Below are 13,864 nucleotides of genomic sequence, written 5' to 3'. Positions count from 1 at the left end.
GGTGGTCCTTTGAAGACCAGAAACTACACATTACCTTGTTTAGCATTTCCATCCTCAAAGGGGTGGATAACACTATCTCAAGGTATTTTTTTATCTGTTAGGAGTAGCTGGTTGGCATGTGGCTTTGCTAAGCAGTATTAAAACCCACACTGGGCCGTTTGCTCTTTGCCTTGCAAGTGCCCAGTTTCCATGCTTGCCCACATGCCCTCTCCATAGAAGGCTACAGGGCAGCCTAGCCCCATCTCAGACCACAAGCAGCGGTGACAAACAAGAGGGGCATTGGCTGAATTCACTTCATAAAATCCCTCACCAGTGGGGGCATTTAAAACTGGATCCCACTGGACACCTGAGAACATCCTGGATACCTGGGAACAACCTGCCTAGGCTCAAAACAACCAGACCCCATCACCACCTGGTTTATATTAAGCCCCCTATTTACTCTGCTTGGTAACACCTCTGCCCTCCCCAGCATGCCTTGACAGATGATTTTGCCCTCCCACGAGAAAGGCTGGGCTTGGTGGAGGACAACACCGATGCCATCAGCTGTGCCATGTTAGCAGAAAGAGATGCACTAAAACCACAGTTCAAAGTCAGGCTGATCACTCCAGGGCATCACCACCTCTCCTCACCAGCACAGGGCTTGGGGCAGCCCTTGGCCAAATGATCTGAAGCACGTGTTGGAGGAAGAGTTTATGTTGGAAGAGATCACTCAGTATCTCCCCATGGAAGCCCAGGGGCAGGGAGAGAAGCGTCCCCGTGCCTGCCAGATTTTGCTCTTTGTAATGATGGAATAAATCACCCACATACCTCCTTGGGGTTGTGGCTCAGTGCAGGTGAGCCAGGATTTGCCTTGGCCTTTGCAATGTTTGCCAGATGAGCAATAGTCTGTGATAAGACTTTTAATGGCCCCAGAAGTGGCACAAATGAGACCCACCTTTTCCAGCCCTTTGTTAGCTACCTTCTGCCAGGCAACATATAACAAGGAACAGCAAGGGAGGAAGGCTTCTTGCCTGGGAGAAAGGCTCGTTTCTGCACAGCAAGGTAGACAGGCTGGGACTTGTGCATGAAGGAGGCTCTACCAGCCTTGCCTCCCCAGTACAACTTCTGTCACTGCTCTGAACCTTCTCCCCAAAGCAGGGGACAGTGCCACCTATCAAGGGAGACACAACTTGGTTGAGGACCAACTACCTGAGGTTGTTTGAAGCCCAAGCATCTGGGCTTGAAATCTGCTGTCACAGCAGAGAAGGGGGCTCCAGAACTAAATCAGGTTGCAGAGAAGGTTCTGTCCAGGTCACAGGGAACATCCCGCTCCACCAGACATCCTCAGACATTATAAGGATGTGCCTGTAGCAAAGCTAGCTTCCCCTTCTATTTTTATGGAAGCTAAAGTGTTTATCAAGTTTCCTTGACACTTACCACTAGAGGTGAACTCTCTGTAGGTAACCAGCTCTGTCAGTGTCTTAGCTAATTCGCCTTCATTTGATAACTAAACCAACTCTTAGATTTCTAAGTCCTGAAGGTCACAGCCCATGCGCACATGCTTGTAAGCAAACATGCAAACCCATTTCCAGGCTCTTCCTTTTCCTCTTACTGCAGTTGAGCTAGAGGTTAATGACAAAGCAAGCACTAGAGGTATTGCACAGCAGTATTACCCCTTAGAGTTTGGGTCTAACCATCCCATAGATTGGGACAAAGGGCAGTGGACTTGGCTTCAAGGCACTAAGGTTTTCTGTAGAGCTTAGGTTGTGCAGATCTTGCTGATGTACCACTGCAAACATGCAACCCTTTGAGCCACAGAAGAATTAAATTAAGACAGCTGCACTGTCAGAGTTCTTAATTTGACACCAATACAGTCCCTCACCAAGGAAGGTTACACACCTCACTGATGAGTGAGCCCAGGAGAAATGGGCACCTACATCCAGTGGAAAGAGATGTCGTCTCCTGCGGGAATTCAGGGTGCCACTTTACCATTACGCCTGATCATTGCAGTGGGAGTTGTGGATATTGTGTGGCTGCAGTTAGGTACCACCTTGACATAGCTCCTGCTGCACATACAGTCTGTTGACAGAAGGATGCCCTGAAACTCACCCATTGCGGGAAATAAGCCTGAGGTTCAAAATATTTGCCAGTGTGGACCTTCTCTCTGTAGTTGCCCAAGTCTGCCTGTAAGCTGTAGGCCGCCAGCAAGAAGTAGATTTCTTCTTTGTGGTTGCATCGAGACATCAGAACTTGCTCTTTGAGATGGCAGTAGTAGAGCTGCCGTGCTACCTTATCACTGCAAGACACAAAGGCAGATTTACTTGAAGCAGAAAGTTTGGGCTCAGACAAGGCCCCTTAAACACATCTGTTTTGGAGAGGAGGGGTTAAACTTTGACATCCCTGATGTGTGCCAATGCCACCCTGATATAGCTGTGCGTAGGGGGCACCAAGCCAAGATCAAGGTGTTCTCCCACTGAGTGCTGTACAAACATGGGAAATAGTAGCTCCTATCTTGCCGAGAATGAGATCTAAGAAGTTAGGGTAGGGGGTAGATGAAAGAAAATCACGTCACACCTGTTTTGGAGACTGACTACATCAAGCACTCTGTTTCTCTGGAAAGCCTGTAGCAATCAGGAGAGCCAACCCCCTTGAATCCCAGTCCTGTTCTTGCACACCTGTCCTCCTTTCCCCTCTAAACCCAGCACTGCTTTTTCATTTCACCTTGCCTTAGGCGCAAGGCACTTTTCAACAGCCAATTCCTTGCAAGGTAGATCAAAAGACACTGGAGCCTTGGGCTTGTTTTTGTCTTCTTCCTCAAGCTGCTAAACAGGGATAGTCTGATAAGGCATAACTATCGCATAGCATTGATAACCCACACAGCCCCCGCTGTAAGAGCTCATGGGAAGCAGGCTGCTGACGTGTGCATGTACAGATGAGGTGCTGGACACTATGGTCTGGTTAGAAAAGTGTGTGTGTGTGTATAGTCTGAAGGGGCCATGCAACTACCTCTCCAATTAAATTACTAGTGCAAGAGAAAGTTGTTTGTGATGCTAAAGGGTATGCATGTCAGGGGTGGTAGAATGATATGCAATCTCCCTTTGTACCTATAAGCAAAACTAAGTAAAACACACCTAACAGCCAAACAGACTCCAGAAGAAAGACTCCCCTGTATCCAAAATGAAAGACTATGGTGAGAGAAAAACAAAACAAAACAAAAAAAAACACCAAGCTTTGTTCAAGATGAGAACAAATGCCAAAAATTTGGTAAAGATTTTAATCCACCCAAATGATCCCAGCTCTTGGATTGCCCTGAGGTCACAGCGATGCCAGAAGTGCTGATGCAAATTAACTCTGTCAGTTGTTCATTTTTAACTACCTCATCCTTTGTTCTGTACCAGGGGTGAGGGTGGTGGTGTTTTGAGTGCAGCCCATATTCCATGTGAATAGACTGCAAATGCAAAACTTATGAAGTAATTTCTTTTGTCTGCTTACAAAAGTCCATTTCCAGGAACAGACTGCACAGAGCACTGCTCAGATACAAAAAAAACAGATTCAAAATTATTAGCACGTGCTCTGGAGTATAGACAGATATTTTTGGTATATTCATCTGATGCTTTTCATACAACCAAAAGACGCAAGCAGAAGAGTATTAACTGTGCTTTGATACTGTCGTCATTCAACCTGCTCTCTAAATACAGATGGAAAAGCAGTCACTATTTTCACAGGGATAAGGAGTATGATTCAAGGGCAAAATATTCATGGCTGGATGAGGAACTCTGTGACAGATAAAAAAAAAATAAAGCAAATCTTTTGAGCTTATTTCTGAGACCTCACAGAGATAAACTCAACAAATAAATGTTATTTTACTTGCCTCCTAAGAAAACAGTAACTAATTCAAAACATAGTAACTGCCACAGAGGGGAACTTACCTTATTACTCTTCCATTTTCTACGTAGTATTGTACTCTGAAGAATGCAACAAAAGGAGGGCTGAATTTTTCTGTTCCCTAGAGCAGAGATAGAAGACAGATTAAGTAACATTCAGCATCCAAAATTCCTGTTACCCATCTGGTAACTCTCTCTTCTCCTTAACTCCCTCTCTCCATACTGCTTTTCATTTTCTGCTCTTAGCTCTTGGCAAGTTTTAGGGAGGAGATCCGACTGTCTTGCAGGCTCACAACAGTGAGACATCATAAAACATAAAACAGGCTGAATGTCAAAACATCCCAGGGAGGGTAGAAGGTTTTGGATGGGGGCAATGAAATAATAAATAACATAAAGGAGTCCCAGTGTAGCCTGGGGATGCCCAGCCTGACCCAGAGTAACCCAGCTCAGCACCTGGCAGCACATTAGTGCTGAACACAGCAGGTTGAACACAGCCTCCCTAAAGCACCAGGCAAGGTGGCAGGGCAGCGTGCCACACTGGCACACCTAGGAGTAACCAGCTACCATAGTGCCGCACCACATCACTCAGCACGGACACACGCGCTGCTGCAGGCAGCATCTACTGCCTCAGGCTCAGGTGCACCAGCCTGATATTAGCTCCTTGCCTGTTGTTTGGCAGGGCTAATGGTTAGTTATCCACACCTTCCTGCAGCCACAGACCAAAGGGAGACATTGATGTCTGCTTCACACTGAAGATGTCTGTTAGAAGAAAGCCAGCAAGAGTTCTGCTGTTGCTTTAACTCCAGCCTTCCTTTCACACTTAGAGGTTTGTTTAAACAGGAGAAAAAAAAAATATGTCTATGAGAAGGGAGGGAAAAAAAGGAACAGCTTATGTTACTAGCTCATTCTCTCATCTTTCCTACTTTGCCACTCACTTCTTTAGCATTCATACAGGTAACTTAGCTCACACAGCCAGTTTCAAGGTTTTGCTGGTCAGACCATCTCACTGGGACAAGGTATATGGCATGCTGTGCACATCTGATGTAGACAGTGATTTCTTGATCAAGTATTTACATGTTATTTTTCTGGAACTTGTTCACAGTCACCCTATATTGTCAGCTGGATGGGGCTTTCCACCTGAAATCTCTTAATAGGAATTAAATCCCTGTCTGCTAACCCAGTCCAACAGCCCAGCTCCTCTCAGACTTCAGTACTGCCAATGGCAACTCATCCAGCCTTTTACGATTCACCTTGCACCAAGGGTTTGACACTTGTCCCAACTTAAAAAGTGTTGCAAGAATCCAGCCTCAAAGCAATCACAAAGCATACCACATTCTGAGGTGACCAGAAACACTTGCCTCAGAAAAACGTCACTGGCTGGATAGATAGCCCTCTGCACAAGTGGTAGCTATCTTTGGAGTAACCCTCATGTATTTGGGAGAAGCAGTGTGGGATAAGATTGATCCCCAAACCTCAACAGTCACCTGCAAAGTTCTCTAAGCAGCAGAAACAGCAAGCAAAAACCCTTAAGGAAGGTGGAAAAAGTCATGATGAGCTAATTAAGATATTTGAATGTAATTGCACACTACACTGTGTTCTAGACTGTGGCTCCTCTAATAATGACACATGCAAACAGGCACTATCATGTCTGAACGACCAGCACTACACAATTACGTAGGCTTGTCTTTATTTCACATAGCTTTCCTCTCCCTTGACAGGCCTGGCTAGCCTTAAAGAATTAAAACTCTTCTCAAGCAAAATATTCTTCTTCTCACTGCACTGTCCTTCTGCACATACTCTGGAGGAGTCACAGCTCCAGCCTCTTCCTCATACCAGGTTCAAGTCACAAAATGTCATTTAAGCTCTTCTGCTTAAGCACAATGAGATCTCCAGACTCTTTGTGGGCTTGGATAAGTTCAAATGGAACACTGACCAAGTGACCTTCTCTACTCTTGTAGCAACTAAACAGCAACCATGCAGCTACTATTGCTCAGGTACAGTTGAGTAAGGGGCTGGTTTAGATCTTTTAGTTGTACCGCCATGCATAAAACATTGCACTTTGCTACCAAACAGTATTCTGCAGACCATCTTCAAGAAATGCTTTATGGATCTTAGCTTAAGAGCTTTAGTTTCACTGTCTAGTCCAATACAAAAGCAGTAGCCTCCAAAACCAAACATTTGTCTTACTTTTGTTGTCTCTTTCTTCCATTCTTTTGAGAAGTATTTGCTAAGCTTCTGCTCCAGGTCTATAAAAACATATTCATTATCTGAAAGACAAGAGGAAAAGGAATTCAGTGTTAAAGAATTTCTAATTCTTATTCATTAAGTACTTAGATGACTATATAAGTTGTTTCCAAGCAATGGACTGAAACAAAGCTGACCAGGGAATAGACAAGGCAGGGAAAAGGGAGGGCACCAAGTCTCTTTGGTATGTATGCTTCTGAGACAGTATGGAAGGAAGGTCAGCTATGCCTCAATTCGAGAGAGCCAAGGTTTCCCAAACACCCTCACCAGAAATGCAGAATTCCTGCTTCATAAGGAAGAAGCCACTTACAGAGGGGAAACATCACCTTACCAAGCTAATTGTACTGTCACAGTTTAGCAGATTCAGCTTTTTATTATAATTATTTAACAAATAATCCCTACCCAAACTTACATTCTGCCATCACATCATATTGCCACAGCCCAACATGGCACAAGCAAGTGGAGAGTCAGGTATTTGACAGGTTTCATCCTCTATATATGAACTGGGTCCTCCAAAATGGTGAGGAGGACAACAACCAAACCCAAATGTCCACCTCAGAAGGTGTGGTATCTCCTGCTCACTTCTTTCGTAGAAGAAAGAGATGAATAAAAGGAAGGGAAACCTGGCCTCTCACAAGACCAGGACTTGCTCTCCACCCAGGTGAGGGTGAACAAGAGACAGCCTGAACAGCACATCGCCTTCAAAGAGCTTTGTGCTGCTTTCAAAGGCAATTCTTTGTTTCACTGCTTACCAATTATCAAATCCAAAATAACTCAGACAGTAAACAATTGTTTCCAGTCTGCACAAGTCTCTTTAATAATAATTTTTAATAATAAATAAATAATAATAATAGTAAAACCTGATGGGTGTTTCAGGCTTCAGCAGCAATGCCACCTGAGCATTCACTTGACCAGTCCCTCTACTCTTTGGTCTCGCCCAATAAAGTGCTTTGACAGGTGACATAAGTACCAAGTTGAAGAACTTGTTCCTTAGACATGAAAAGAGCAGGAAAAAGGAGGGAAAAAAAAAAAAAATCCCAAAACAGGAAAACCAAAGGAGGAAAAAAAAGAACCCTTCACAAAATCCCTTCACAACGTTCCACCCCTGATGACCAGCCCAGACGAGAGCCTGCACTTCTGTCTGTACAGCAGATGGAAGATCTGGTAGAGGCCACAGTTCCAGTTACAGCAGGTATTCAAGGGAGCTCTGAGCTACCTCACAGCCATCCTCCCAGAGCATTCTAGTTCCTTACAGGGGCAGATACTTATTTTGCAAGCTTTTAAAAAACAAGAAAGCAAAACAACCCCCTATTGCCTCCTCCTTCAATTCCCATCTCAAGTCAAAGAAACCACATGGGTCCATATGCCACACTAACAGGAAGCCTTACATAACATACCAGTAACACTGGACAAAAACAAAGAGGACAATCCCCCAAAAGTCCCTTTTCTGCCTCTATGGTCTTCCTTGCATTGTACTGATTGCAGCTGTAGTTTTAATACAATTACACTTGTTTACCACATTGCTTGATATGTTACATACATATACATACAACAGTACTTAGCAGGAGTGTTGAAACTGTACAGAAATCATGAAAATTTTAGTGGTGGGAATCTAAGTGCCACAGCACACAAGGTGATACAGAAATTGCTTTGCTATTTTGACAAGGAGAGGAAGGTTTTAGCACCACAGAAACTACATCTTGTACCTGCCTTTTCACTTATGCCTGTACAACTGGGCAGCTGGGGGCCTGTGCTGGCACCAGCCCTTGATTCTCTAAATCCATTTGGATCAGATAACGCTGCCTTAAGAAGGTTGATAGAAGCCCCAGTCAATGACAGAGATGGGTTTGGTGTATCTCTTGGACTTGTCTCTGCCCCTTGTCAGCTGTCAAGCTGATAAGCATCTCACTGTAAAGCTTTTTCTTAAAAATTAAGTAAAATCTCATTTAGGAAGTGACTGTACAGCAAGCAAGAGGAGTGGGATAACACAAGCACAGCACCCAATCCCTGCCTGGGCTTTGGCAGTCCCAGGTCAAGGGTACTTCTGCATGATAGACTCCTGCAGTGGGACTGAGGCTGCTCCTGGCACAGAAGTGTTGAGTGAAGCCTGTACTGGTTCTGCCAGCACCAGTATTTAGCTGCCACCTTGTAAAGAGGGTAGGGTACCTACATGGTTGTACAAGCCGAGGGGTCAGTTTTCCCTTCGTGCTCAGGAAATGATGGATACATATATACACAATGAATCAAGCCACAAGGGAAAGATGGCAACAGAAAGTGCAGTGATATACCCTGAGCCGTCCCATCATACAAGGATACTGGGACAGAAAGGGGAAAAGGATGACAGAGTAGTTACACCATAATAAAGCCATTTGTTACCCACAGTCCCTATTTACCTCTGTCATGTTGATTAGGTTACATGTGGCCCCTAGCACGGCCCACATGCCAAGCCTGAGGTCTCCAGGTCACTATCATGCCTACTGAGAGGTGCACACAAACCCCAAGAATAAGCCAAGATGAAGGAGGAGGACAACCTGATGTATCAGCTCTCCCTGGGGGTCTTGCTCCTTCCCAGCCCAGCATCCTCCTCACCCTTCCTCCCTCCCATGCAAGAATGCAGCACTGCATTCCTGCCTTAATGAAGTTAATATTGCTGGAATGTCAACCTGCAGCGTAAGACTCTATCTACAAAAACAAAGAGGTATTTCCCTCCCCAGCCTTATGTGGGTTGTGGTTTTAATTTTCTCCCCTTAAACTGGATTAGCAGTGAAATTTTGCTATCTTTTGCCAGATGCCAAAACTGTCTGTGGCTTGAAAACAGCATCTCTAACAGAGATGAGGGCACCAAACTGCAGCACTCCAGAGCAGTGCTGTAAAGGACTGCATAGAAACGCACAGATGGGTGCCGGCCCAGGGAAGAACATGTCTGATCTGTGGATCAAAACAGTGCTGGATACTCAGCAGGTACAAACTGTCATTGCTTCACAGGCCTCAGCTGAAGGACAACTGAAAGGTAGTAAGAAGCTGGCGTACAAGTTGCATGCAAATATGCACACGTCCACCTGCAGCTACTGACACTGCATTCATGAATCTCGTCTCAGCACTGTCAGTGAGCTTAAAAATAACATATCAGCTTCTCTTAAAAGGTTCCCTCATGTATGTGTGTACAATACCAGACCTGGCACAACACACCCATGCGTTGCACTGCATTTGGATACCCAGCCAGTTTCCAGTAACATAATTTACTTTTAAGAGCCCTCAAATGAAATACGAGGTTTATGCTGTAAAAATCTCACTTCAAATGAAGCACTCACCAGAAATGCAAACATTCAAGTGCTCCAGCTCTGCAAAGCTAGCTCAGTACATTTACATATTTAAGCAAATATAGGACAAGCATTGTTGTGGAAAAATAATGGGCCAGGTCTCCAGTCAGAAAAAAGTGACACAGTTTCAGGGAGTGATGTGGATTTACAATAGGAATTATTTACACTGCAGGGAAAATGGGAATAGAAAATTATGGCTGTAATACAGGGTCAAATAAATTCTGAATCATTGTTAACTCTAAAAGCCAATGTTATGCATTAACCAGTACCTCCCCATTAAATTTTTTTATAAAAGGTAAGTTTCCCTGCAGAGAAAGTAAGTAATGGTGAATGCCAATAACTTATTCTCCTCCTGTGCCCATTTTGGGCTAGGAGCACTGAGAAATTCCAGAGGGCTAAGTCCTGTCCTACCAAGAGGCAGAGCTCAGGCCCCACTGGCAGCCAAGAACATCCCTTTAACTCCTTTGGTTGAGTGAAGTATATTGTAGTGTAACTATTTAGACAGTCCAGAAAATTAGGATTCAAATAAAATATGAATTAGTGTAAAGCCAAACACAGTGAGCATTTTCTGCCTTAAAGGGGAAAACCCCCAACACTTGGCTATAGTGCTTAACTTCTCCTCACAACACACGCTGTGGACCTCACATAACCTGTTTAGCTTCCCCGCATACCAGCATAGATTTTTTTGTTTGTATTGAAGAAGAGCTGACTACACACAGGCATGTGGAGTTCCCCAGGTTTCCAAGTTCTGGTGGCCTGGGAACATTACCACCTGTACATAATCTCTTGATGCTCCTGGTGTTACCTTTCAAGCCAACAGAGAGAAACCTTGTCCATTTTTCAGTACCTGGCTGATTAGTTTACTAAGTGATCTAGAAGAACTTGGTTCAGGCCATCAAGCAGGCTTGTGCGTTTAGTTTCAGCTGGAAAGTACATGTACACCAAGTGAAGAAAGAAAGAAACACAACAGAGACTGGGAGTAAAGCAAGGGAGGCCCTGACCGAGATTGATTTACCTGGGATGGGCAGAATGTATATGGAGGAAAGAATGAAAGGAGGCAATATCAAGAAGCCCAAGGCTGTGTGGCTGTTAGTAACTGTTGAGGTCTGAAGACCAAGATAAAGGTTCAATCATTCCTGATGATGGATAGGTACTGCAGGAATTTTATGTTGGCATCTTACAGTTAGCAACAAGGCATGCCCAGGCACAGATCTTCAGACTTTTGGCACTGTCACGAGAGATTCTTCTGCACAAGCAGAGCTGCAGAACCATTTCCAGCACTGCTCATCCAGGAGCAAACAAACTCCTTGCAATTCTCAGGCAGGAGAGCACTTGGTCAGGCAAAAAACCCATCCAAGGAGTATTATATACTTTTTGAACACCTGAATCTCTGCAGTTCCCTCTAGGTGGCACATTTCTGCACGTTTTTCTTGCATCACATTTAACTCATTTGAACTATCAAAGTCATTATAATAGAGGTGTATCTTACATTGCAGAAGAAATTCATAAGACAGATGTAACTATCCAAGCGGATTTAAGGGAGAAGAGGCAGAAGAAGGGATAGAGGGAAAAGGACTAGGGTGTAGAAGTCAAAGCGTATTTTGGAGAAATTCTGTTGTCTCTTAAGAGAACTTTTGTTGTAATAATAATATAAAGATAACATATTAGCGTATTCCATCCATGAACTTCAGTACTGGAGGATACACAGATGCAGGGAGTTAACTGGAAGTTGAATGGCCCAGTTAAACACCAAGTTCCTTGCTAAGAACATGCTGGGAGGCATAGGTCTGGCAAGGTGAACAGCATAGCTGTAATAACTAGAGGATGATCCTTGAGGCAGGGGAGCTGAAGGGATCTGGTTTTGTCAGAAAGCCAGCCTAACAAACTGGTAAGACACAGAGACAGCGGCAGGGTGTAGGAGCTGCAGGCTTGCTTGCTCCCTCTCAGTCAAAGGCTTCCATCTGCTTGGGTCAAGCAAGGTTTGCTCCTAGAAAGGAGAAGCCCAAGATTCAAGATCGGAGGGATCTGGGTTATAACAACAAAGGAGGCCTGGCTGTTCTTCGTCTGCTGACAATCAGTTTTGTTTTAGAAGACTGAATTGTGTCACTGCATATGCTTTCTGATAACAAGGGGGAAACCTCCTGTAAGCTACTAGATAAGATTGACCCTGCAAGAAGAGCTGCAACATAAGACCCATCTGCTGAAGCTTATGGAGCCAGCTTGAAGCTGGCAGGTTTGCAGGGTCTTTCACTAAGCAAACTACAGGAAAGGATGCACTGCAAGCAGCAGCACACAAGGTACAGCCTGCTTGATGATCTGTGTCAAAACTAGAGGAGCAGCATGTCCCAGGCTTTGTGGTGGTGAGACCTCCTATTAATATATACCCCTGACCTCAATTTTCAAAGTGATCGGCTTCTTACAGATGCAAGCTTTCTTCCTCCCAAATACAGTCAGTTGGAGTGGTCTGCTCAAGAGCAGAAAAGGTGAAGAACTCTGTCCTGCCACCATTACTGATAACTTAAATCCTGAACCTTGCCCTCAGCATCTGTAACAATCAGAAGTGAAGGCAACAAATTTGGACAATAAATGCCGGAAGACAGGCTCCATAACATACAGCTTATATCTCACAGCATTCATGGTTCCCAGTTTGCATGGTGCCGTTTTCATTTTTGCAACACTTAGGGGTTAAACTTATGTTTATGATTAAGGACCCCAACCTTCCCCCCCCCATGCTTACTATGAAACCAACTGAGCATTAGTGTATCTGTACAGTGTCTGCAGGTCAAATGGGCTCCTAATCCAGATAATCCACCCAGCGTGATTGGTTACAGTTCTGTAGAAATCCTTTAATTTTCATTCTCTTGCCACTGCTGACAGTCAGGGTTTTGCTGACAAATTAGCAGCAAGGTAATGGATATAGGTGGATTAAAATACCTTGTTTTGCATGTGGCAGCATCAGACTGCCAAAACCAAATGCATGTTAAGAAACTGGGAAATCTACCCTTATTAAAACAGGACAGTTGTATCTTTGAAAATGACATCTTAGAGCTGCAGCACAGAGGTGAAAGCAGATGCAGAAGAGGAATACTTTGGTCCAAAACACAGGTGCTTTCTCTCCAGTTTTTGGAGCTCTAACCTGCCCCATGCCTTCCCTTCACAGCCTCTGCAGGAGACACACCGCCTTGCTGCCTGGCCAAGGCAGTTGATTTAAGTACCCACATGACAACCCTGGGCAATGCAAAACTTACCCAGGCCTCCCCCACAGCCTGACTGGATTGCTTCCCTTTCTTGACATGACAGCTTGCCATGAAACCAAAAAACCCTGAGAAGCAGGCCCTGAAAGGCTACTTCCCAATGCCAGAGATGGAGAGTGTTACATTTGCAACAGAAGGAAAACCGCTTACCACTGGCAGCAAGGGTGATCACCAGCCTGCTGGCCAAAACGGGGGTGGGGGTGGAATTCAAGTTGGGGAACAGAAAACAAATTATTTCCTTCTCTACAGTAGTAAAGATGAAACTATTTTAAGAACAAAATAAAGATGACACTTAAAACTACTCCACAAGACTCCGGTCAGCAGCTTACTGAATTTTTACAGTAAGGACCATAGGAAGCAATAACAAACAGACCACGTTGGCTCCCTCACTCAAGAGTGGGATGCAGCCTTCCTTTGGGCTAAAATCTTTCAGGCTGAGAAACTCACTGCTGATGCTTTCCTGTTGGCCAACCCCAACAGTTTCTTAAACAGAGGCACAAACAACAATAAATCTGCTCCTCTGTACAAAATACTGACACTTGCCTGGGTGGTGGACGGAGATGGCTGTCAGGAGGAGCCAGGGCGAGCATGAGGAGCTTTCAATTAAGCAGCTTTACAAACTGAGCTACAGCAAGGATAAATGAAGAGCCGTAAAGAAGAGAACAAACCAAAAAGGTTAATTCAGTCTGCTGGGCTCCTGCAACTCTTTTCCTTGATGTTTTTCTGAGAGCTGTGCAGAGAATTAGCTGCTCTAAAAAGGAAGAACACTTTTGTGAAGCAAGAAGATTGTTTATGTTTAAAGCCATGGGTAATATTCTTTAAGGTCTAGTCAGCACAGCTTTATTGTGCTCTTTGGGTTGAGTAATTATACTGCATTTCCAACAGGCTGAAAGGCATTTGCCACAATAGGGTATTCTGGGGCCCGAGTCCCTGTGTTTGACATGTTCAACTGCCGCATGCAAAAGGTGGGAGAAGTTAAAAACAGGGTACAGAAAATATGAAAAAAGGAAGATGGTAAGGTGGGGGGGAGTGAAAGAAACATGAGGAGAACAGGAGAAGAGCACTTAATTCAAAGAAAATGGTAATGAAATTGCCCTGTCTTACATGGGAGGTCAGGTGCTCCAGTTTCACTGAAGATGTTCTGCAAGTGTAATAGGTGAAAACTGGTGTTAAAAAAGGCAGC

The 13,864-nt window shown here is 44.5% G+C and overlaps 2 protein-coding genes across 4 annotated transcripts in view; both read right to left on the bottom strand.

The window, feature by feature from the left end:
* DACT2 (dishevelled binding antagonist of beta catenin 2) overlaps window positions 1-13,864 on the bottom strand; it is a 275,716-nt gene that overhangs the window by 67,524 nt on the left and 194,328 nt on the right. The window lies entirely within an intron of this gene.
* The window catches only part of FRMD1 (FERM domain containing 1), a 39,524-nt gene that overhangs the window by 9,376 nt on the left and 16,284 nt on the right, over window positions 1-13,864 (bottom strand). For all 3 annotated transcript variants that reach the window (XM_062641985.1, XM_062641986.1, XM_062641984.1), the window contains 3 exons: window positions 6,051-6,130; window positions 3,909-3,985; window positions 2,089-2,275 (listed from right to left, as the gene is read on the bottom strand). In XM_062641985.1, the coding sequence (XP_062497969.1) occupies window positions 2,089-2,275; window positions 3,909-3,985; window positions 6,051-6,130 (344 nt within the window). The remainder of the gene's footprint in view (window positions 1-2,088; window positions 2,276-3,908; window positions 3,986-6,050; window positions 6,131-13,864) is intronic.

Source organism: Pezoporus occidentalis, unplaced genomic scaffold (assembly GCF_034315485.1).
Source record: "Pezoporus occidentalis ecotype Australia unplaced genomic scaffold, CSIRO_AGI_Poc_V1 ctg7, whole genome shotgun sequence".
In the NCBI taxonomy this organism is placed as follows: domain Eukaryota; kingdom Metazoa; phylum Chordata; class Aves; order Psittaciformes; family Psittacidae; genus Pezoporus; species Pezoporus occidentalis.
Note: the sequence above shows the minus strand (reverse complement) of the source record. Positions and strands in the feature narration are given on the sequence as shown.